Source organism: Trichosurus vulpecula, chromosome 1, assembly GCF_011100635.1.
Source record: "Trichosurus vulpecula isolate mTriVul1 chromosome 1, mTriVul1.pri, whole genome shotgun sequence".
NCBI lineage: Eukaryota > Metazoa > Chordata > Mammalia > Diprotodontia > Phalangeridae > Trichosurus > Trichosurus vulpecula.
The window spans coordinates 36,860,289-36,886,265 of NC_050573.1; the positions used below are offsets into that span (position 1 = coordinate 36,860,289).

Below are 25,977 nucleotides of genomic sequence, written 5' to 3' on the forward strand. Positions count from 1 at the left end.
AATATTTATATGAAAACTAATTTATTAAACCTCTGTACAGAAGAATGAACATATCTGTGCAGCAAGTTTACATGAAGAATGAGGTTACAAAAAGTAAGTGATATTAAAAATTGACCCAGGAAAATCACATATAAAAATACCCCAAATGGTGCCAAAGCTAGTAATTCCTGATTCTTAATTGACTGTCGACATTGAAATATGAGAAATTTAAAACGGTCAGAGCTTTAAAAAATTTATATTATTGTTAAATTTATCTACAAGGACAATTAGCAAAATGTAGAAAGAGAAAACAATGTACAAAGGACAGATTTAAAAACTACCACTCCTGAAACTCACAAGTCAAAAAACAGTATAAACCTTATCAATTAAATGAACTCAGACATCATTTTTTTCTTCCCATTTTTTTTTTATCTCAGAAAATGAAAAGCTCAATGAGCAAATCCAGTCTTTCCCTTTTTAGAGGGAACCCTGCCTCTAAGCTAGGCCAGCGGTGGCTCACGCTGCCATCCAGCTTTGGGTAGCTCTTTTTTAAACACTGAGGACAGGAACAAAACAAAGAATTGCCCACGTTGTTCATCTCCAAGCAACAGAGAACACAAAGTGAGGATGAAGTTCAGTGTCACCCGGGTTAACCCCTAAGCTGCTGCTCTTAAGTTTTTTTATTTTTTTGCTGGTTCCGGGGTGAGTTCTTTAGTAAACTTCGTATTCGGAGATAGACGCCGGTAGATTCAGCCATATTCTCAAATTCAAATGGGGTTATTCCTGCCGCAAACTTGCTCATGTCTGGGATAGGGCTACTTGTCTTGGTGGATGCTGTCGTGTTGGCCACCACCTGGGGGTGATCACGCCTGCTGCCCTCACAGTCCAAGTCAATGGCACCATTGTCCAGGCCTCCCTCAGAGTCTGCCTGGGCAGCCTCCTCCTTCTTGACCTCTTCACAAAGCATCCCCTCCTCAGAGTCAGGGCTTGGTTTAGAGTGCTCAGGGTCACAGACCTGCACACAAGAGTCTGACATGCCAAGTTCGGCTGCTGTCTGCTTTTCAGTCATTTTTCCTTCCGTAGCAGGGGTTTCTGGCTCATTCCGGCAGGGAGACGACGAAACAGAATTTCCAGTCAAAGGTGTGTCGACAGGGAGGTCGGAGTCACTGTTGGCACTGTCAGCTTGCTCCAGGGCAGCCCAGATCAGCCTCTGCTGCTCCTCGAGCTCTTCCAGGGTCAAAGTATCTTCATCCATGGATGGAGCTGCACTCCTGGGCTGAGCTGAGTCATTGGGAGTGGGAGGAGGGGTACCCCTGGGGAGAGGAGGTGTAAAGCTGGGTGGGGTACAAGGAGGAGTCCCTTGGGGCAATGGAGGAGGAGTTCTAATCAAGGGAGATCCAGGAGGCAATGGGGGTTGAAACTGAAATCCTTCACCCGGATGAGAACCATGTGGTATCTCCATATCTAAAAAATAAAATTAAGACGCTCTTTCAGAAGTTATGATTAACATGTTTAACTCTATCTAGGGATATATTCATTAGTCAATCACAACTGGATTGGCATTCCAGGGATCCAACTGCACACCCCGCAAAGACTCTGGTTTCACTAGTGCTGGGCTTCCCCTCTGCTAGTGCCGACTGTAACCCCGTCACAGCTCAGTCACTGAAAACAGCTGTGGCCAAAAAAAGGTGACCACTCTGTGCTCTGACAACAAGCCAAGTCTGTGACTGGGCCCTTGCACTTAACAGAGATTAATGTATTGCACTGAGAGAGGGGAAAATACATGCATGCACGCACACCCACACAATGCATATATAAATTACTATGTGATAAGTGCACAGGAGACGTAGAAACAAAGTATTCTGAGACATCCAAGGAGGGACTTACAGTTTAGGAGCACAGGGTCAGGAGATCAGGGAAGGTTTCAAGCAGGAAGGCTTTCGAAAGGTGGAAGGTGATTTTGGCATGGTGGGATGAGTCGTGGAATCAATGAGAACTTAGGTCAGACTGCCACAAAGAAGGGGAAAAGGGGAAAAGAAGGGAGACTGACAAGACAGGCTGAAGCCAGAATGCAGAGAGCAATGAATTCTCAATTTCTTAGGCTGGTCCTTATCGGACAGGCAACAGGGAGTCACCAGAGGATTTTGAGCAGGGCAGGGGTGTCCATCAGGAACGTCATTCTGCTGCTAGTGGTGCAGGATGGGTTAGAGGGGGGTATGCGTGGCTGGAGGAAGAAAGACCATTTAGGAGGTGACTGCAAGCTAAGAAGTAAAGGAGCTGGGTAAATGAGAGCTTGAATTGTGGTGGGAATGGGCATAGTCAAGATATTGGATCCAAAGATTCTAGGCACAGGCTAGAAACACGTTGAGTCAAAGATGGCAGGTTTGGAGCTCGGGTGGCTGGGAAGATAGTGGTGCCACCAAAAGAAATAATCCATGTGTGGAACTGTCGTTAAATTAGGGAATTTGCTTCCTAAACAGTACTTCTGCTAGGTCAATGACCAAGGGAAAAGACCCACATGTGTACAAATATTGACAGCAGCAGAGAATAGAAATAAAATCTGTCCCCATAACCTGGGGAATGGCTGAATGAGATGAAGGTGAGAGGTGCAGAGAAGTCCAGGGAGTTGTTACCAGTTGTAGAGTGAAAAGAAGAGAAGCAGAAGAGTAATTTAGGTGATAATCACAATCATCAGGTGAAGGCAACAATTCAGAAAGAGCTGAAAACTCTGCCCAAAGCGGTGACCAATCAGAGTCAGTCCTTTTGGGCAGAGAGGAGACAGTGGTCCAGAAGGAGACCTGGTCCACATGCTCCTCTGCTTTGCTTGACTACATATTCGTGGTTAGTGGCTAGTGACTGATTTTTAAAAAGGGGACAAGAATAGAGCAATTGTGTTACTGCCTTATTCAACTTACCACATATCTTTAGGTTTAGTCCTGATCTCAAAAACAAAGGCTAAACATAACACTGTCTCAAATCATCGAACACGAGTATCCAGCACTAGGTTAGGCGAGCCTCTCCTCTGGCAGAGGCTCAGGGGCTGTTGCAGCCATCAGCACCTTCCATATTACAACACTAAGGATCATCACCCTCAAGCCAGAAGAAACTATAGAAGTCATTTAGTCTCCACACCTCATTTTACAGATGGAGGAAACTGAGGCCCAAAATGACGTGGCTGTCCCAGGGTGACCAAGGGAGTGAGGGGCAGACCCAGGGGCCAGGACTCATGGTCCTCTTTCACTTTGGGGACCCCATGCTAACGACAATGATAATGGTGTCTGGTTCAAAACTGCGGTTTCAAAGTTTGCCAAGTTCTTTATGAATAAAAATTGACTCTGTCTGGAAAAGCCATGACTGCTTCTTGGTTTTGAAAGTTTCAACCAAGTCCTATGAGGTCCAGTCACCACCACAGCAGCCCTGGTCTCAGAGCCACTGGAGAATATCGAAAACTCACTGGACATTTTACATTGACAAACCTGGGAAGGAATTTTAATCACTTCATGAGAGTACTGGGTTCTTTTTCCTTAAGAGAATCAACAAATTGTTTGTGTGTGTGTGTGCACACGTGCACAAAAGAGACAGAGACAGAAAGGGAGGGAGAGAGAGAGAGAGAGAGAGAGAGAGAGAGAGAGAGAGAGAGAGAGAGAGAGGTGGCTTTTGAAAACCAGATCACCAATGGTTTTGCTAAATTGTCTCCTCACCTTAAAATTTTTGTTATAAGGAAGGGCTTAATGGATAGAGGGAAGGAAGTCATTATATTTAGAAGATTACATAAAAACAAACCCTACCAATAAATAAGTTTTTAAAACCACTCAACAGATTAATCAATGTTCCCATCTGCCCATGATACCATATAATAGTGACCTATTAATAGAAGAACTGCTCAGAATCACAAAATATCATAAGTTGGGAAGGACCTTAGCAGCTCTCCAGTTTAACCCAAACCTGAAAAGTTGAGGAGGGAAAGAAGGAAAAAGAAAGACTTTTTGATCACTGGCTTTGATACAACACACACACACACACTGCACACACATTTCGTCACGTGGCACTCAGGTCACTGAAGAACAACACAGATCTTTTTGGTTAATGACAACACCCTCTTTGGGGTAGGGAACCTTAAGGTGCTTAGGCCCCCTCTGGGCTGGGAGGTGGGCAGTGTTGCAGTTTAACATTTCCTGAGGCATTTTGTGGCTCCAGCCCCATCAAGCTTCATTTCTCCTTCTGCTTTGAAATGAAATGAGACTCACCTGAGTCGAGGTCCATGTCTGTGGCTGAAGACGTCGTTGTGCTGCTCCCCCTTCTCTGCTTCTTTGGGCTACAAGGACTATAATGAGACGAGGCCCTTTTACTGCCAGACTGGGGACTTGTCTGAAGTGGTGACAGAAGCCAGTTATTAGAACAGTGCGACACGACCGAGCCCTCCAACCCCAGCCTTTTGCTCACAAAAGCTGGACTTGACTTCTCAGTCACATAAACATCAACATTCAGTAAATGAATGAGGCTAGCACAAAAAAGAACATGCTTGGAAGCGTTATGTTCTGGTTACTGAGTCTAGGCCAGAGATCACCTAACTTATTTGGCCTACCATGCCCTTTCCAAAGCCAAAAAAATTTACTCAGCGCCTCCCTGAAAATCTACTTTTGTTAACCCTTTAACATTTTTTTTTTAAACTGGCATCATTTAAAAAAAAAAACAAAAAACACAAAAAAACCCAACAACCATATAATGCATTTTAAAAAATCTTAAAATTTAATTTCTTAATCTTAAATTTAATCTTAATATTTTAATATATGATACATAATTATAATCTTAAATCTTAAAAAAAAATCTTAAATTTAATCATTTGTAAGTTTGAGAGTTTTTCCTGCATTGAAATTTTGATGATGCAGTATTGCATCATGTAACTTTATAATATCATATTGTAAAGTCATTACATGCACATATTCCTGCCGATGCATGCTGGACTTCCTGACAACATGCAACATGCTCGCCTGCCAACACGTGCTTGTTAAGACCTGTTGACAGACTTGACCGATGATGGGTTATAACTTTTGAGCGTTTATTTGGAAAACAGTGTAATCACTACGACTTTGACTCTGTTACACAACAGATTAAATATGTACAAATGGTTTTTAAAATTTTTCTTCTCTACTTATGCTTCTACCACCCCCTTAATTTTGTTTATTGCCCAATTGCATCTCAGGTGACTACTGCACCCCCCACATCATTCCAGTGCCCCCCAGGGGGCAATATTGCCCACTTTGGGAACCTATGGCCTAGGGCTAGGCTCTAGCTAAAGTGGATTTTTCTACTATTTCTTCTTGAACATATCATATAAACCAAAAGAAAAAAATGGCTGCTCTACAGATATGACAAGAAAAGTCCACAAGTTTCCAGAATCTGAATAATTAAATTTCAGGGAGCTGGGATTTCGTTGCAAGCACTATTTGTTTTAGTAGATGGTCTTTCTGTATACCCCACGCCCCTTGCCAAGCCAGCCTTTGGTAGCAATCTCTCAAATGAGCTGCAGCTGATGCACTGGTGAAAGACAGAGAGCCTGTCCCTGGCTCCCACATTAGGCCTGTGAGAGCCAGCACTCTGCTGGCAAGGTCTTAGTCACCCTCAGGTCACCTCCATACAAGGAGAAGACATCAGAGTGTGATATGAGTGGAGGATTTCTAACACTAGCTAAATATTCAATGATAACCAATAACTCATTTTATGGCACTTTAATGTTTATAAATTTACAACCTTGTGATCATACCTTAGTATCACAAATCCATGTTTTATGAAGACAGAAGCCAGCTCAGAGAAAGTCACGAGAATGAGCCAGGATTGAAGACAGACTCTCTCCTTTCACTGTGACTGGCTGCTTCTGAAGAAGAAGGCTAAGACAATCTAACCCTGAGGAGAATGGGAAGCTCTATGGTGGGGGAGGCTGTCAGAGCCCCCCAGTGAACACCTGTAAAATGGCCTCCCTCCTGCTCATCCAGCACAGGAGCCACTCCTTCAAGGCAGGCTGAGAAAAGCAGAGGGCCCCAGAAAAGACCTAGAATGGAAACACATCCAACACACCAAATCTACTTACTGCTTGGAAATTAGAAGACAAGTAACTGGCAAAAACCTCCTTTTGCTGAGATGCCTGCATTGGTATAGAACCAAATATCCTCCAGTCCTGAATAATGAAAAACAGAAATGTTTATTTGGTGAACACTGTCCTGGTGATTAACTTCACGTCATTAGGAGGCAAACAGAAGACTCAAATTATCAGACTTCCCCATGTATCAATTTCCCCTGGCTGAGCAGTGAAGACCAATGGTGTTTATGGAATTAATCCCACCGATGTACTGTGCTTATTCGCCAGGAAATGCTTGACATTCTCCTCTGGCAAAAAGAGGTCTGTGGACACAGGAAAAACCAGGCCTTCCTTTTCACTGCTGAATTCCTGCAAAAGCCTCCCAAATGGTCTGGCTACAGCACCTCCTCCCTTCAATGTACCTCACATATTACTACTAACAGGCTAATGTACCTTAAACATTGCTTTCCTCATGCTCAAAAATGGATCTTTTCCTTTTGGCTTCCAATTCAAACTCCTCTCTTCTGGCTTTTCAACAATTTGCTACCTTCCCAACCTTACCTCCCACTGCTCTAAATATGCCACCTGTGTTTGGGTGAGGGTAGTCTTCTTACTGTCTCAAGAGAAATGACATTCTAGCTTCTTTCCTCTTTAGCCACTCAGGGACCCCATCCCAATACTGACTGGCACAGAAGCTTTAACCTGCTCCATTTTCTGACCAGACCATTTCCCCCCTTCCTTTGATAATATAGCCTGGTGGCCCATCGAGCCCTGGAGATCATGATACTTGGGTGGAAATTAGTGCAAACACCTGACTGGCTTTAGCCTGACTGCAGCTCCATATTCTCATTACAAGCAATCCACCAGCCGCAGCTTCCCCAGCGGCAATGACTGAGGACACGCATCCACTGTCTGGCCCATGCTGCCTCTTGTATTGTTAAGACCAACTTCATATTTATCATCATCTCACCAATTCAATTTTTTTTGACATACAGCCTATGTTCTAAGACATTTAAGATATATCAGTAACTGTTCTGTGCTGCCTTTGAAAAATGGACTATTTTTTACACAAAACTAATGAAGGCATTAAACTAAAATTTTAACATCAAACTTAAACAGAATAATGTCGTGCAGGACAGAAGAAGAAACACACTTACATCTGAAATTCCTTTGGGAGTAGATATATTAAAGCCAGGATAATTGACCAACTTAGAGAGATCGTAAGTGACACATTTGTTCTGCAGTTCTCCTGCTTCGGTTTCACCGTCAGTCGCATCTATTAGAAACCATGCCAAGTGTGGTTAGAAGACAGCATCAAACGCAGTCATCCGCACACTGCATAGGTACAGAATGTGTCTGCCCTTAGGATAACAAAACTGTTCTGAGAATTATTCTGACCATAATCTTAGATCAAACTACTCAGCGGGCTCCTTCACGTATGGCAATACAGTTGCTGATATTTCCAGATCTCTGCTGATTGACACCACTGTGTAGATGAAGCCAAGAGACTCACCTGTGTTACGGCTAGAACGGTTCTAGAATAGTTCTGTCACCAGGTTGGCAGAGATAACAGTGAAAAGAACAACACAGCAGGGATTGACTTAGGGATTCCTATCTTCTAGTGCCTAAGAGAAGTACTTCCTATTTCTTGGCTTTCCTTATAAAGATTTCACACTGATGTATAAGGCAGAGAACACGAGAGAGTAAAGGATCACCTACAGAGGAAAACCAGCTTAAAAAGAAACAGGAAGCTTGGTTCTGGAGGCTCGTGAGATGGTAAAAGTATTATTATTAATAGGCATGAATCCTGTTGTTCCATATATGCCTGAAAGACATTTAAAATTTACTAAATACATTAAAAACCAATTATCTAGAATGTTTGGGGAATAAAGTACTTTCATTAAAAGATTTTTTTCCCCCAGTTAAATGAAATTTTTTTACTTCAATCCACTGAAATAATTCTAAATGTGCTGATGCCCTTTCCTAATTCAGTATACATACTCAGGCTAGGTAACTCCCTCCCTTCCCATGTAACAACTCATGTAACTGACGATCTCAAAAGTTTCCAGTAGTTTAGTAACTTGCCCAGGACCAAAGAGACGGTATCAGAGGCATGCATGACTCAAACCCAGGCCTTCCTGACTCCAAGGCTCTCTCCCTCTCTCCCCTATGGCCTAGATGGCCACCAAGGAAGGTCTGATGACTCATACAGCAGTCATCAGTAATACTGCCTCTCTACAGCTGGGATACCTGAATCTATTACTTAAGATTTTTACAGAGCTCAGGGCCACAAATTCTTGCTCATTTGCTTGGTTCTATGTAGCAAAAAAATAAAGAAAACAGCCTGACCCTGCTGGGATTCCGTGGCTTCTACCATTGATCTGGGATGAAGCCACAACTCTCTTCCCTAGATCTTTGAGCATCAGTCTCAAGAGCTGGAAGGGACTTCAGACTCCATCTGAGGATGCCTGGTGAGTGGTCACCTGGTCTCTGCTCAGACACTTTCAATGAAGAGGAAAGGACACTACTGCCACAGGCAGCCTGAGCCACTTCAGTCAGCAAGTTCTCCCTGACATCCAGCCTCAACTGGCCTTTTGGCAGCTACCCCCCCACCCCGCCCAGCTCCTGGCTCTGCCCTCCAGGGCTAAAGAGAATAAGCACAGCTCCTCTCCTTCCAGGACCCTCCAAATACTTAAAGACAGGGTGTGTGAGTCCATTACTGAAACCCCATCTCCTCAAGTAAATTGGAGCACTTGCTTGTCCTGGAGGAGTATGGGCAGAACTTTAACCGAAGCAGTGAAGTCCTCCCTCCTCCTGGGAAGAGCCCCAGGTAACCAGACTACTAAGAAGCCCTGGGAACCCAGGGGCTTGGCCTCTGCATACTTATGTAATGTGACATCTTTCTTCTATTCCCTCAGTCAATATAGATAAATGTTGCTAGGGGAAAAGAATCCCCAAATTGGTAGTGATAATGGAATGCAGTTAAACATAGGAAGAAGAGCCCTAAGCACCGTCAGCATCAGAAGGCATGGGTTTGAAGCAAAGCTCTAACAGAGGATGCCCCTCTCCGAACCTTGAATTCCTCATCTGTAAAATGGGGATAAATCTAGCATTTGGATTACCTACCTTCCAGGCTCGCTGTGAGGGAGCCCCCATTGACCCTGATCACACTAGGGGAAGGCAGCGGAAGTCCAGCCCTCTGCTGTGTGTACTAGGTTGCCCTTGTAAGCAAGGTCACTCCCCTTGCCAGGCCTCATCCATAAGTCATGGAAGATGGCCTATGTTCCCAAGCTATGAAAATGGTCATTCTTGTTATAAGGCTAGAATCTATGATTTGTCCTGGATAACTCATATACACAGGCAAATAAGAAAAGGAACAGTGTGATTCCAGTTAATCATAAAGTTTTGGAACGGAAAAGACACCCTAGAAACTATCCAGTCCAATGTTCCTTTTGTGTCAATAAACCAACTGTGGCTTTCTACAGGTAAGTGACTTCCCCAGACTTCCAAAGCCTTCAGGCCAACAAAAGCAGGCTGTGGCCTTCAAATAAACAGTTTTTTAGAGAAGATAATCTAATTTTATTAGTGCAGAGAGGATTACATAAGCAGACTACCCAAACAATACATCATTACTTGAATGGCATGCTAATGCTGTCTGTACCAGGAGTATCCCCACTGCCTGGCATGGTGCATGGCACACAGCTGGCACTTAATAAATGCTTACTGACTGACAAAAAGGTAACCATCTCCTCTAAAAAAAAGTCATCAGAAAGGTGATTAATTTTATAAACAATGCTGAAAAATTTGGGTGATAATGGGACCACTACAGAAATGAGCACTCTGCAACTAACTGAAGGTATGACTACATATGTCTGTGTAGATATCTGGTTTATTGGCTAGCAGCAGGCTGATACTAAAGTCGCCACAAGCTACGTTCACTGAAGAGAGCCTGATACAACTGCATGCTTCATTAAAATTATTGCTCTGGGTTCTACTTGGTTCTTGTAGTATGAGGCCATTTGCCAGTATGTGAATCACAAGGATTTCTCACCAACCTGCACCAATGGTCCCATGGTTATTTAGGTGTTAAAAGACCATGACTGTGACACTCTTCAAACTTAAAAAATTTCTACCTTTTCCATCATAGAGAGCAAGTCCCGAATTCTCCAATTCAGCCTCTTTGAGCCAACCTGGTGGATAACCCAACTGTCGCATGCGATATATGAATGGTGGGAGGGTCTTGTCAGTTACCCCAAGTGCATCCTGAAGTTCCTCACTATGAAAAAAGAGAACGAAAATTGTTTTAAGGCATAGTGGGTTTTTTTTTCCATTTTTATATATAAATTCAGTGAGTAATAGATAAAATTTGTATAGCATTTCAATTATTCTGAAGATAATACAGTGAGGAAAAAGAATTAACTTCTCTGTAAAGAGGTGAGTAATTAGATATACCTAATAATTCCTGGTTTGAATCTTCCAAATCTTTCTTCAACTTCCTCTGCATGGTATCGCTGCTGGTAATTCTGGTTGTTTGCCTCTCCGCAGGCTTCCATAAACTCTTTCCTCTTCTCATTTATACGAGCAGCATTTCGAGGCTATGATAGAATGTATTTGAAAAGAATAAAGTTGTATGGTTTAAAGACATAGAAATTACAGGAAAACAATGATCACAATGACTTGGCTTTAGCAAATAAATGTTTTCTCTGGACAAAATACTGTGCAGATTTTTAAGGCACAAAATAAAAAAAGGAGGGAGAAGAGACGGGAGAAGGTGATTTTGCTCTTTTGTAATTGTAGTATAAGTTTATCACAAAACTGTCAAATTCCTTAAAGACTATTTTAAAATTTCAATGCTTACACATTTAGTACACCTCAGATACTGAAACAGATTATACTAGCTGAAACTCTGACTTCTTGAAATGTAATTGAGTGCTCCTCAGCTTCTACAAAAATAATGAAAATACAAGAAACTGGATAGTCAAAGAGATGTCATACAAAGGAAATTTACCATTGGACAGTCTTTCATTTGATGTTCTTCAGAACCACAATTGAAACAGTGAGCCTTTGGTCTATAAATTCAAAAAGGAAAGAGAGGGTCATAATGTAAATGACACAACAAAAAAGTAAAATCAGTTGTACAGTGTTGTCAACAATGTCTTTGTGCAGCACAGAAACAAGAACGAACCTACCAGAATGAGCACAATGTAAGATATTAGAGCTAGAAAAGCCCTTGGAAATTATCTAGTCTAACTGTCTCACGTTACAGATCTCAAGAAAATAGGTCCAAAGGGCAAAGGGCCTTGCTCAACGTCACCCAATGTGATGCCAATCTTCAAAAACAAGTAATTAAATCAATGTTAACATGCGCAGCATTTTACAATGGCCTAATGGCTGAGGATTCAAGTGCTCTTTCTTTGCTTCCTATCTCAGGCTCTGGAAAGGTTGGAGAAGACCACTGCAATAGTGACCAGGAGAAGAATATAACAAGGTCTTCTCTCCCAAATTCGGTTTGAACAACACAGAAAGGAAGTCAAAGAGCAGATAGCTTCTATTGTTTAAAGTAGTAAGATAATAAGAAAAAGCCTTAAGCCCTCTCTCCCAAGTAATTAAGTATGAAACAATTCCAACAATCAACAGATCTCTCTGTGTATTAAGGATCGAGAGTAGCATTCACATCACATTTGGTCCCCCTAGCATCTGCTTCCTCAGTAAGACTCAACCAGCCATTCGTTACCCAGTAACTCAAGTGATAAGTACGATATATACTTTTCAAGCTAAGGGATTTTGTGGGTTCAATATACAACAAAAACTAAGAACAGCTCTCAGCACAAACCTTTTTGCCTTTACTTGTATTTCTTGCCCTTCTAGAGAAACAATCTGGCTGAAGACTTGCTGGTACCTTTAGTGGATTTTATTAAGGAATCGTTATACGGTGACATTTTTTATTCCTAAATCAAAGGTGCACTTAAAGCAGAAGTAAGTAATGCAAGTTGTATAAACCTTCCTTTATTTCACTGAGTAGGATACTTGGGTATTTCCCATCCTTCAGTAAGCTGAGGGTTTTCGTTTAGTAGAGGTTGCCCCAATTTATCAAGGCAAAAATTGGTAAAATATAGGACACTTCCTACAACCTGTGGAAAAACAAGTCAGAAAATAGTGCTATTTAAGTAGAAATAGTAAGTATATAGATGAATTAACAACATAGGAATACTAAATTGAACTTTTAAAAAAGCATTTTATTTTCTCTAACCAGCCCAGGAGTCCATGTCCTATTTAGTGAACCAGACCTTGCTAGGTAAATAAAAGCTCATGTCCAGATTTCTCCATCTTCTGGGAAGGTGCTGTTTCAGAGTTCTTCTTATGGGTATTCATAGGTAGAATCAGGGAATCTCAGGACGGGAAGTATCATCTTAGAGAATCAGACTGGTATAATTTCCCATCATTGCAGGAATCCCTCCCCTCCGATGAGGTCACTCACAGGTAGTCATCAAGCTTCTCTTGAACACTTCCAGTGACACTGATCTCACCACCACTTCATGAAACATCCCTTTCTACTTCTGGACAGCCCTTTTATGGTTAGTATTATTATAACATTTTTTTCCTTATGAGACTGAATCCTGCCTCACTTTAACTTCCCCTTGAAGTCCTAGTTCTATCTTCATGAGCCATACAGTCTATACCTTAGAACACAAAAGTCTTTCAAATATTTGAAGACTGCTACTATCCCTCCCCAGGTCTCAACACCAAGTCTTCTCCAAAACAAACAACTCCAATTATTTCCACAGTACATCAGGATTCCCATGCCCACTGCCCCCTTGGTTGTATGCCTCTAGACGCCGCTCCAGTTGGTTAATGTCATTCTTAAAACTTGGCACAAGGAAATGAATAAAATAGTCCAACTGCAGTCTGAACAGGGCAGAGTACAATGGAAACATAACCTCCTATGATCTCTCATTGGTTTTCTTAAGTGATCATGTCACATCTGGACAAAGTGAGCTCTGATGTAGTTTCCAACCAAGTAAAGTCAACAGGTCTTTGTATATGAACTGTTCTTAATACCCCTCTTGCCTATGTCTATACTGGTAGTTAACTTTTAACAACCTGAACTCGGCAATCGCATCTAGCCTGACATTCTGGTCTGTCAAGCTCTTTCTAAATCTCGATTGCATCAATTTACTCAGTTTCATGTCACCTGCAATTTCAAACAGCAAACTGAAATATGTATTTATCATGTCATTAACCTAACCAAAAAAGGGCTGAGTCCTCTCAGGGCTTCTTAAACAGTGGGTCGGGACCCTGTAAGGGGTAGTGCTGAAGGGGTTGTGAGTGGAAAAGTTTAAGAAGTCCTGTGGGTCTAAATGATGCCCATACAACAGTAAAATCTAGTGTAATCAGTAGCTCCCTTACCTAAAGGATATAGTTTAGTAGTTGTACAAAATTAATTAGGCATTTAGGATGGCTCCTTTTCAAAAGATTTTATACTTTGGAAAATATCAAGACACTTTTAAAATCATTTTATGAAGTCTAAGTCACATAACTATCAAGAATATTATTATATTAAATTCCATGTGACTAATAGAAAAACATTATTTGCAGAAAAATAAAATAAAATATAAAAAACCTAAAATAACTTACACTAAAAGCTTCCTTAATCTTTTTTACTGCTTTTGATTTCTTCACTTTATGGTCCTCTTCCAAAACAATACTGGAAGGCTAATACAGAGAGAAAAAAACAAACTTCACAATAAGGTGCCTGATTTTAACGAGTACCAAATTCTAAGATGCAAGTGTTAGAAGACAATTCCTTACATTACATATTCAAAACATACCACTGGGCACAACTCAATTTGTATAATCATATTCTGACATGCTATATATCCATTTCCATAGATAGGAATGTTGATGCGGAAGGACAGATTGTGTGGGTAATAGGAAAACAGCAGGAAAATAAAGCGCAACAGTCTTTAATGAAACAATAAGATATCTGAATCCTCATTTAACGGGTGGTAATTTGGAGACTGATTTGGATGGATCAGATTGAGTCTGAGTCTAAAAGTTCAAACAAGTAGAACACATTTACCACAGATCAGACAAGAAAACTACAACAACTATAATTTTTACCCCAACAGTACTGTAACTGGTTTTCACAATGACCCTGAGTCACTGCAAATTACAAACTGCTTTCTGACTCAATAAACATTAAGTGATTACTGCTGCGGTGTTAAGCATATCCTTTGATGTGTCCTAAAGCACTATGGTAGGAGATAAATAGCTAAACTGCTAAATGCACAATTTAAACTGGAACCATTTTGATCTTCACATTTAACAACAGCTCTCATTCACAAAAGGAAATTTTATCAGATTACTTTATGTGTGCAGTATATTAAGTGCTACTCGCAATTCTTTTTAAATAAAAAGGTAGCTAGCACTGTGCTGTGGCCCTATCTTAACAGGCAAGAGATTAAAAAAATCTTAATTCTGGGCTTCAGAAGCCACAGCAGCAGTAGCAGAGGGTCCTCTAATTCAGTCACATGGCCTTAGGTGACTGTGAAAATAAACTAGGGGATGACTGAAGAGCTAGTTAAAGTGTGTGCTGTATACATTTTTTTTTGAAATGGAGGTAAGGGAGGAATGAGAGCTGTTGTATAACCTTTAGTTGTCAAAATATCAGCTGAGTGGATCACAGAATTAGAGTTGGAAAAGGTTTTCTAAGCTGTCCAGTCTAAGCTATATTTATTACCTGATCCAAAGATACTACTGTGGCCAGATGTCACACTAGGCAGTTTAGGGTCAATTATAGGAAGAAAGAATTTAGAGGTGGAAGAGGCCTTAGAGATACCAATACTGAGATGGAGAAACTGAGAACAGAGAGGGAAGATCCAACAACTGAACATCACATAGAGAGTAACAGAGACAAGAACTGAAATCCAAGTTAAATTCTATTAACTTTTCAATTTCAAATCCAGTCATCTTTCCACTATTTATACAATTGTAACTGATACCAACTAGCTAAATTTATACAACCTTGCCCACACTTAGATGGCCCTGTTATAGAGGGGGAAAAAAAGCAATAGTTTGGAAATTAGAAGCCCTTGATCTTAGATGCTCTTTCCCCCTTCTAGGTCCCTGATCCTGGATGCTCTTTCCCCCTTCTAGGTCCCTGATCCTGGATGTTCTTTCCCCCTTCTAGGTCTCTGACCTTGGAGAATCTTTTCCACTTCTGGGACCTTGATCTTGGATGCTCTCTTTCCTTTCTAGGTTCCCCGTCCCCCTTCTAGCTCCCTGATCTTGGACTCTCTTTCCTCCTTCTAGGTTGCATTTTCCTAATCTGTAAACTGAGAGTCTGATAAAAAGTTGGATGCTGAATGGGTAGATCTCTCTGATGAAGGGACAGCAAAGGATGATACAAATGATGCTGGATTAGGAATCACCAGAACACACTATTTAGAGCTTCTGACACAGGACATACCTGGGGCAGCACATTAAAGGCAGTCCTCTCAATATCAACTTTCTTTTGTTCCTCATATCGTTTTACTAAATTAGAAACAAATTCCTCGATTTCTTGATGATACTGCCTGTAGAAGATGAGAAACTACATAAAAACAATATCCCAAGGATTAAACATTTAATAAAAATATAATATTCCGCACACTTTTAAAAAAAGGTTTACCAAGTAACTGATCTTCATAAAGCTACATATAAATCTGGAAAATTTACAAAATTACTAATGGCTTAAAGAATTGGCAACGATTTTTGTTCAAGATAGTCCCACTTTTAGATAGTTTTTACAAATTATTTCACAAAGAGGAAAAAACTGAGTCAAAGGAGAAAACATACAATTTAACCTAAGTAATTTCCCACTCAGAGTATTTTCAGTGATGATAGAAATACTTTATCATGAAAGCAGCACATTCACAAAAGCCAAACTAATAGTTTTAATGAACATATGAACTTGTTATGTTTTTAAAAGTTACTTACTTGGAAATAACATTGTTCATAAATAAAATTTGTAGCAAGGGTCCATCTAATTTAGAATTGTTCACCAAAATCCCACTAAAAGAAAAATTAGAACATACTTTTATAGTCAATACTACAGGGCCATTTATCAACAATGTATGTATATAATTAGTGACAGTTTAAAACTATAGCTCCCAAGGCCTCATTTTATACAAACAAGCTCCATAAACCTAAAGAAATAACAACCTACCCTTTGCCCAAATCTAGCAAGTACATGCCCTCTACATATAGGTATCCTTGATTAAAACAAATAGCTGCTAGAAAATTTAGCTGTAAAGTGAATCTAATTTTTCCACTGAATTCCAATATAAAATAAAGAGGTACATTACACTGGGAAAAAAACTGAGCCACAGGATATTCTAAAATTGGCTTAAAACACAGAAAATAACTTCACATTATCTCTTTGAAAAAGATGTTTCATGGGAGTTAACCATACTACTCAAGACAGTGATTGTTTTAATTACCTTCTGACCAACTGGCAAGACAACAATCAACAAATTAAATTCTATCAACTTTTCATCTCCCAATTTAATGGTTTATTTGCTTATAGACTTAGTAGTTTCCTTAGTAGGAATGTAAACCTAGCAAAATCCTTTATCACTGTCAGTCAGTAAATATGTCCTATCTTGGGAATGGGGTAGAGTTGAAGGAAAGGAAATCAGGCAGAACATTCTTATACATCAACCTGGAACAAGCACTCTCCCTCGTAACTTGGATTATTTTTGAATTACAAAAAAGTGATGTTTTAAACTTCTCGTGAAGGATAAAAATGTTTAAGATCTAGCATTCCTATTATAATTATGCCATTAGTCTCCTAAAATAACTATACAATAGATGTAAAGAAAAATCTATTTATACCAATCACTGTATATAATCAGACCTTCCACATCAGAGTCAAATCAAATGCTTCTTTTAAGTGTCGTAAGATTTCATTAAGAAGGCTGTACAGCTGTGAGTCTTTTAGACTCCAGATTCAAGGGCAGAAATGCAAAAACCTTCACCAATCTTTGCGGGCAGGTAGCATGCACATTAGCCTCTTTTACAAATGAGGAAACGGAGGCCCAAAGCTAAATTGATTTGCCCAAGTCTGCTTCTTTATTTTCCATTACACAATGCTCCCTCTATCCTAAGCTGTTTACATCTGTGTGCCTTTGAACTCCTTTCAGAAGGGGTGGGCACATATTTTAAGTAAATTAAAATTATCCAAATAGTGGACTACTTCATTCAACAAAGATTTATTAGGCACTTACTGAATACTGAGAATTGGTGAGATACGAAGCTTACGTAAAAATTTTTGCTCAACAAGCTGCACGACAACTTGTTTGTTCTACTCAAATTGTTCTTGATATGATTTCACAAATGTTTTGCAAAGTCACTTACACTAGATCAATAAAAATATAGGTAAAGGTAAAAGAATCAGAAAATCTGGCCAATTCAGACTGACTGTACTGATTTTTCTAAAATTCTAGGAAGTTTGGAAAAACAAAGGCAAAAAATTAGAAAAATAACCATCATTTCTATGAAGTCATGCTTGTTAACGTGTTAAACTAAGGTTTATTCCATGATTTCATACCTTGGTCGAGACAGAACGCTGAGTTTCCTTTTCAGTTCTTGATGTTAATTATTTGTTAAGGAAAACAAATCAAATCTTTACAATTTGCAGGACTAGCAAGACCAGAGTATTTGATGCTGTCGCAGACACACAGCAGGCACTTCTCCCCTCCCCCCCCCAACTGTATGCACTTTCTATGAGCAAGTCAGCAACTTCATTTAAGCACTGGGGTGAAAGATGAAAAATGCTAGTCCTTGCCCTTAAGGAGCGTACCATCTATCAGCAGGGATCAAAATCTGTGTGCTGACAGGGTGGGGATGGCAAGGCCTAAGCACTCTAAGAATTTTGTAAACCAAAAAAACCCTTCATCTGTAACAATTTGCTGAGCCACTCCTGGACATAATGCCCTCCAATGAATTCTCGGACAGAACCGATAAGAGACATGTATTCCCTCCAACCTATATTCCAAGTCACACCTATAATCAGATAGAACCAAATGACACAGAGGTGAAGATGGGATGAACCAAAGCACACACATATGGGCTTGGTCATTTGCTATATGAGTGTTCTGGTTATTTTCAATAGAAACCAAGTCCAGATTGTCGACCTGGAAGTTTGGTTAAAGAAGGCAAACAGGCTAGGTGATATATAAATTCATACAGTTTATTCCCTTGAAGCTAGCAGATACACGATCATGGAATCAGAAGCAATCTTCTGATTGACCTGAAGAAGAAAGACGAGGTTTAAGTAACAATTCCAACTGCAGTTTATGGTCTCCATATCAAAGAAAGGAAGTTCTCAGGTAAACAAGACACTTGACAAGGTGGGGTCACTTAGAGTTTATGATCCCAAGATGCAAATGTCTCTAGAATATCAAGGTAAGAGAAATCCCACAGTTCTGGCTGCAGACATCCCATCACCAACAGGAAAGATACCCCTTGTCAATATTGTCTGGTCTTTGAAGTTACTGACTCAGAAAGGGGCATTTTTAGAATAAAGCAAAAGCAGTTTGGATGCTTTTGATATTACTGGGGTTCAAATAGTCTGAAAGGATTGTCAAGATCAATCACTTTAAAAAGCACACCCTACAAGGGCCATAAAAGAACGACAACACAGATCAGGAAGACATAGCTACCATTAGAGGAATAAGAAATACTAGAGGAAAATTCCATTCACTTCAGCACTTCTAAAAATCAGGAGATGCACTGTCATGAGCCAGGAAATCTTCTCCAAATAGGAAGAACTCCTTAAAAATTATCTCTACTCGAGACCACGATCCCCTTTCAATAAACATTTAATAAGGACTTAGCTGAAAAGTGGAAGGCAAGAATGTTTCATTCTGCATTATTTCTTTTAAAAACAAGTCTTATTGATGCTTTTCCTTTTTTACATCACTGTCACTTACCAATGAGCTTCTGCTCCTAAGAACCCTTCCTTGTAAAAAGCAAAACAAACCAACACACCGTACAGATGTGATGACGCATACCTCATTCAGGACCCATAGAGCACCACTGCTCTGCTAAAAGGAGAGATACTTCACAGTGAGTCCTCTTAAGCCAAGAATGATCTGAGTTTAAATGGACAGAGATAAAGAGCTTTCTTCCAGGTCACATAACTCTCACAACTTGTTAGAAAAGAAAAAAAGTGAAAAAGAAAATGGATCATCAATGAAGACTGCAGAGCAAATGGAGGTCTCTTGAAGTCCTTCCCTCCCTTCAAAATCCAACTCCCTGCCCTTTCCTTCCTGAGATGCCATCCTTCCAGCGGCTCAGTGTCTGCCTGGACACGCCTTTAACTTACCTGCCTTTTCGGTGTAAAATGTTTTTAAAGTGTATTTTTGAGGCTATCCCTTAAATGAAGCAGACCCAAATTGGACTGTCCTTCATCTCTGCCTGTCATGATTTCACTCTCCCTTCCTGGCTCAAGTCCAGGGGCCAAGTCATTCATGAAAAAGAATGTTCTATTCCTCCTGAATTTTCCTAGAGTACCTTGGATCTCTCCCTTCAATCTATTACACTTGACCTTATTGATGGGGTTTAGACTGTGGGAACCCCCTTGAGCCCCACCCTGAATCTTCCCACTTGACCTGGCTTTTCAGGCCCAAATAGCCTAGCCTAGCCTTCCATTGTCTGGCTACAACTGGACAGCCTACTGGCTGTTTCCCACCCTAGATCCTGATCAAAATATCTACACCTAGCTCTGTTACCCTAGCTCTCTTATTATCTGTCATCTCCAGGTAGCCTTCAGCTACTTCCCACCCTTTCCCATTCTCTTGGTTCCTGGAGTCTGACCTCATCCCAGCCCCATCAAGGTCCTCCTTAGACTCCTCTTCCAGACCCTCCCTAAACCCCTCCTCCCATCACCCCAGGACCACCCTAGATCCCTCCTACAATCTTTTTGTACATAAGTCCCATCTTGCCTCCAAGAAGGTACCCAGATTCTATCTAGCTTAGGAGATTGGATCTGGCCCACTTGTGAAAACAGGTGTCACAAAGGGTGAGATTTCTTAAGACAACCCAACATGACAAACCCTTAATAAACTTTGTCTTTATCCTTGGCTGAGAAAGCTAGAGTCAAATTTATTCAGCAGGACTTGGCATGTTCGTATTTTGGGGTCTCGAGAACCCCTCAACCCCAAACCTCATCATTATAACCTATCTAAGCCTGTGCACAAGTCACATGCTCTCAGAGAGCACGAGGCCAGTCATCTTTCTGTTTTCTGGCCCAGTGAGCACTCAGCATCAGGTGAGCTAAAGTTTGCTAAATCACCATCAGCTTGGCTCCATACTGCATCAACAACAAGGGCTGATTAAGCGCAAGACACAAGTGCAGCAGGGAAACAGACAAAAAGGAAATGACAAGCTACAGAGGGAAACAAGGTATCCATGGAAGTAGATATAAAATGTATACAAAGTGAACACAAAGTCGGTTCAGCAGCTAGGAAGGATCCAAAATCCTTCAGGGGAGAGGAGCTTGAGTGCAGCCTCAAAGGACCTCAGGGATTCTTAGAGGTGGAAGGAGGAGGGGCACGCCCCAGACAGGGAAGGTCAAGTAACAAGACTGAAGAGGGTGGGAGGGGAGTTTGGGTTTTTAGACGGGGACTTCCTACCTTGCCAGGGGCTGCATAAGGAAGGGCTTGATCTCATTCTGACTGCAGTGGGAACTTAGCCTGCTGCTTCCAACCTGGGCAGTTTCCTCCCTCCTTAGGTCTCTACTCCCATCAGTGGCAAACTTAGTGGGAACAGCAGACACCCAGTGAGCTCTAGGACTGCAGAGATAACAGGTGACCTCTGCTCAGATCACAGGTCATTAGCCCACGCTGATGCAGTGATTAGGCAGGAGGTCACCATGCCTTGGCCAGACCACATCACTTATACTCTGGTCATTTTCCTTCATCGCTTTCACTGTCCTCTGGGACTAAGGGCTCTGATAAATTAGTTTTTCCTCCTGTAATTTTCCTGGCCATTTCCAAGTCCACTACACTAACTTCCCCTGCCTGCTTTCCAGCCTCCTTTTATATCTTTCTCAATCAGAAATTAAGGGCAGAGATGACATCTTGCTGGCTGGCATTAGTATCCCCAGAGCCTAGTACAGTGCCATTGACATAGTAAATATTTTAAAAATGTTTTATTCGTCACTGATTTATCAAGTGTCTAATGCTGCAAAAAAGGAGGAAGTCAGTGGTAACTCTGAAGACCCTTCCCATCCAGTTGCCTAGCCCCTAGTAGGAGCTTAATAAATGCCAACAGCCCACTCCTTGCCCTCCCAACCTTTCACATTTCTGTAGCCTGGGGTCACTCTCACCCACAGTCCACCTTCACTTCTGATCACATACTATTGGGTCCACTATAAATCTGTTACATACCTTCACCTGGGCCCTCACCACAGCAAGGCTGTCTTACATTTCCCTATTGGATCTGCTATCCCAGAGGCTGTTGCAACCTTGCTCACCTCTCTGCAAGCCTCCCCAGTACCCCCTTTCCCCTCCGCTCTCAGATGAGGACCTTATGTCACACTTGACTGGAAAAACTCCCTTCTCCCCCATTTCATATCATTCAGACATATTTCTTTGCTGTCTCACATGAAGAGGTGGCCCTTCTCCTTGCCAAGGCAAACCCTTCTACGCTCAGCCTTGATGTCACCCATTCCCATCTTCTCCAGGGGATTGCCCTGTTATCCTTCCTACACTCTCTACTTTTCTATCTTTCCCTTTCCACCAGATGCTTCCAGGACTAACAGACACACTCATATCTCCCTCAACCTTAAAAAAATCCCTCCCTTGATCTGTCCATCATCCCATACCTCTCCTCCTCTTTATAGTTAAACCTGAGGCTTCCATCTTCTCTCCTCTCCATTTTAGACCTTCTGCAATCTGGCTTCCTGCCTTACCATTCATTCAACAGGGAGCTAACTGCCCAATTCAATGGCCTGTTCTCAGTCCTCATCCTTCCTGACCTATTTGCAGCCTCAGACATGGCTGATCATCCCCCTTCTCCTGGGTACTGTCCTCTCTGCTCTCTCCTGCTTCTCCTCCTGCCTATCTGACTGCTCCTTCTTAGGCCTGTTTGCTGGAATTTCATTCAGGTCACCCCTAGCAACAATAGGTGTCCCAGCAGACTCTGTTCTGGTCCCAGTCCCCTTCTATACTCTTGTCCTTGGTGATCTCATGAGCTCCCATGGGTTTAATTATCATCTCTATGAACATGATTTCCAAAGCCTATGTTTCTTGTTTTAGGCTCCAATTCCACACCACCAACTAGCCTTTTGGCTGTAAAAATCCAAAACACAATGTATCCAAAACAGAACTCATTATCTTTTCCACCCTTATCTACAGTCCACGGCAACCACATCCTCCTAGTTACCTCGGTGACTCATTCTCACTCTTCTCAGGTATCCAATCCATGTCCAAATCCCATTTCTACTCACATTTTTTGTTCATGTCCCTTCTCTACACTCATAAAGCCACCAGTCTAGTTTATACACTTATCACTTCATACTTGCATTAGAACAAAAACCCTTCTAACTGGTCTCTGGGCCTCAAGTCTCTCTCCACTCCAACCCATCCTCCCACTAAGCTGCCAAAGCTACTCCCTACTTTTTCCCTACTTCCTACTTTCCTAAAGCACCTAACCATGTGATCTCCACCTATTTAATAAATTCCTGTGGTTCCCTATTACTTACAGGATCAAATATAAAATACTGTTTGGTATTTACAGTCCTTGACATAGAAGGCACTAAATACACATACATATGCAGAACCGAATTGATTACTTTCGAGCAAACTACAAGAGAAAATATGTTATTTACATAGACTCTTAGCTGTCCCTCATTAAGCTTCTAGTCAAGTAGAAAAGAAACGTACCTTGGTGTGTTCAGAGCACTGTGGTGCCTCTCACGCACCAGTCATTGGGGATACAAAACCAAAAATCCCCCAAAGCATCTTTGTTTTCGCTTGGATTCTACCAGACACAGTGCCACCCTCCTGCACCTTACAGTCTGGGAGAAAAACCACTATGTGACCCCACACAAATAACTTGACAGTCTAACGGGGTAGGAGACAATATGCAAACACCACCATACAAATAACATATATGTTTTTAGCATCTACATTTTTGTGTATCTGGTGTTTCTTTTCAGTCTGTGCATCCTCAATGTCTGGCACAGAGCAGGCACTTAAATGTTTGCTAACTGACTAAATCAAAGAACATTTGTTAAGCACCTACTTCGTGCCAGTCACTGTGCTAAGCACTGGAGTTACAAAGAAAGGTAAAAGGCATCCCTGCCCTCAAGGAAGCTCATAGTCTAACGGGAAGACAACATGCAAACAAATATATGCAAATCAAGCTACACACAAGATAAATAGGAAATAATCAGAAAGAAGGCACTAGAATTAAGAGGAAGAGTTGGAAAAGGCTTCCTGTAGGAGATGCTACATTAGTTGGGACTTAAAGGAATCCAGGGAGGCAGAGATGAGGAGGAAGAGCATTCCAATACGGGGAACAGCCTGAGAAAATGCCTGAAGAGATGGGAATGACTTGTTCATGGGATAACCAGGAGCGTTATTTACTCATCTCAATACACTTTTTTTCCCTCCTTTTCCATCCCCCAGTAGTACATTAAGCTCCAGCAAGGCAGGGACTATTCTGGTCTTTATATCCCCAGGATTTAATAAATGCTTTATAACTGATTATCTACTCATCTTCGTACCTACAGATGGTCTCCCCATCAGTAGAACAGGAAGGGAAAGGTTGATACATCTCTGTATCCTAGAGCCTGGCACACAGCCGGGCTTAATCATTGCTTGCTGATTAGCTAATATTCATCGGCTTAAATGTTTTCTCCCTCTTGCTTCTCCCTTCCCCCCCCCCCCCAAAAAAAAGGTTCCTGGCGGGCAAGGACATCGAAATTCAGTCAATAAACATTTATTACGTGCTAGGCACCGGGCTAATCTCGGAGACTCGGAGATAGAAAGAAAAGCAAAAGACAGTCCTCACCCTTGAAAAGCTCAATCGAACTGGGGGGAGGAGAGGCTCCCCAGAAGATAACATGCAAACAGCTATGGAGGAAAAAGCTACAGATGGGACAATTTGGAAATAATCAAGAGCGTTTAATAAATGCCTGATTACGGGGCACTCAATTGGTTTACTTTCTCTTTCTCTCCTTCCCACCCTTTCAATCAGCTAGAGGGCCAGAGCGGGTGGGGGGAAGCATCTCAGGGTCCCAATGTAGGCACTAAATAAATTGCCAAAAGATTAACTGATACTTGTCAGCTAACTCATTTTCTCTCCCTAAGAACGCCTAGAGCAGCTGCAGGGCAGGAAGGGCACCCAGAAGGCGCTCTCATCTGCTTACCCGTGGTCTCCCCTCCGGGCACAACTTGAGCAGCTGGGGAGCAGGAGGGGCACCCCCAGTGTCAGGCACCCAGCAGGAGTTTAATAAAGGCATGCTGATAAACCGATCGCTCATCCGCGTTCACGTGGTCTCCCCTGCAGGCACAACTTAAGCTGCCGGAGGGGCGTCCGGGGCGCGCACCTCAGCAGGCGCCTAATCAAGGTTTGCAGGCGCGAGAGCGGACACCCCGCGGGGGCGTCCCCGGGCACCTCCCTCGCGCGGCCCCTCCGGCTCCAGCCCCGACGCCCGGGCGGGAAGGGCAAGCGGGCCTGACGTCACCGGGTACCCCAGCCCTCCCCGGCCCCCCGCGGGGCCGCGATTCCGGGCCCGGCCGCCCGGCTGGACGGACGACCGGACGGAAGGATATTCTCGGCGCGGAGCTGCTCGATGATCTCCTCGGACTGCCGCAGCCGCTCGCGCAGCTCTTCGTCCTCGACGCCGTTCGTCGCCGCCTCCGCTTGCTGCGTCTCGTCCTCCTCCCCCTCGTCCACAGCCATCTGCGCCGTGCTCTCCTCCGCCCCGAATCGGATGTGAACGGGCTCCCCGGGGGCCTCGTCGTCCCCGCCGAAAGCCTCGAACAGCTCCCGGTCGCCAAAGTCCACCTCGGCCGCCATCTTGGCGCTCTAGGAGAGACGGGAGAAGGGGCGGGGCTTCGGGGAAGAGCGGACGGTTTCCCGGAACGGCCAGCTTCGAGACGACCAGTCTAAGCTAGCCGAGCGGACTACAACTCCCAGAAGGCAATAGTCTGCTGAATGCGAGAGCGGAGACCGTTCGGGTGGCAGGCATGCCGGGAGTTGTGGTTTAACACAATGCAGGGGGACCGGGTGGGGTGGGAAGGAATCTGGGCGCCCATTGTTCGCATTGCATACCGGGATTGGTTCTAGGGGCTCGGAAATCCCGGAGTCCGGGGGCTGTGCGCAGGCGCGCGTTGGGAAGGCTCATTCGGAGAGTTCTTTACGGAACGTGAAGCAAAAGGAGAAAGTTCCGAACGCCAGCGGAACGAGACCGTAGAACCGCAGAAGGGAGGGAGAGGGAGCGGGCGGTGGGAGAGGGAGCGGGCGGTGGGAGAGGGAGCGGGCGGTGGGAGAGGGAGCGGGCGGTGGGAGAGGGAGCGGGCGGTGGGAGAGGGAGCGGGCGGTGGGAGAGGGAGCGGTTAAATAATTTAAGTAGGGATTCTTATATCGGGCATAGTAAAATTGTTTTTAAAGCATTTTAATAACTGTATTTCAATGTAATTGGCTTCCTTTGTGGTCCTATGTATTTTTATTTTGTGCATCTAGATACATGATTCTGAAAAGGAGTTCCTAAACTTCAAGAGACTGTCAGAGGGGTACGGGACGCAGAACAGGTTAGGAACCCCTGATTTAAATGTAAATCTATGTTAAGCAAGTTTTCTTGTTCAACATTTATTTCCATTGTTTTTTTGTTTGAGATGGGTACAGCTGCTTCTTTATTTTTAAAA

At 42.6% G+C, this 25,977-nt stretch overlaps 1 protein-coding gene across 1 annotated transcript; it reads right to left on the reverse strand.

Moving 5' to 3' along the window:
* ZCCHC8 (zinc finger CCHC-type containing 8) lies at positions 1 to 25,182 on the reverse strand. Its single transcript, XM_036741410.1, has 14 exons — positions 24,883 to 25,182; positions 17,646 to 17,688; positions 16,034 to 16,108; positions 15,525 to 15,630; positions 13,691 to 13,768; positions 12,083 to 12,186; positions 11,889 to 11,954; positions 11,064 to 11,124; positions 10,508 to 10,650; positions 10,189 to 10,331; positions 7,213 to 7,331; positions 6,068 to 6,154; positions 4,227 to 4,347; positions 1 to 1,443 (listed from the first exon to the last, which is right to left on the reverse strand). The coding sequence occupies exons 1-14, from the start codon at positions 25,127 to 25,129 to the stop codon at positions 650 to 652; spliced, it is 2,187 nt and encodes a 728-aa protein (XP_036597305.1). The 5' UTR covers positions 25,130 to 25,182; the 3' UTR covers positions 1 to 649.
* Between the last annotated feature and the right edge of the window lie 795 nt (positions 25,183 to 25,977).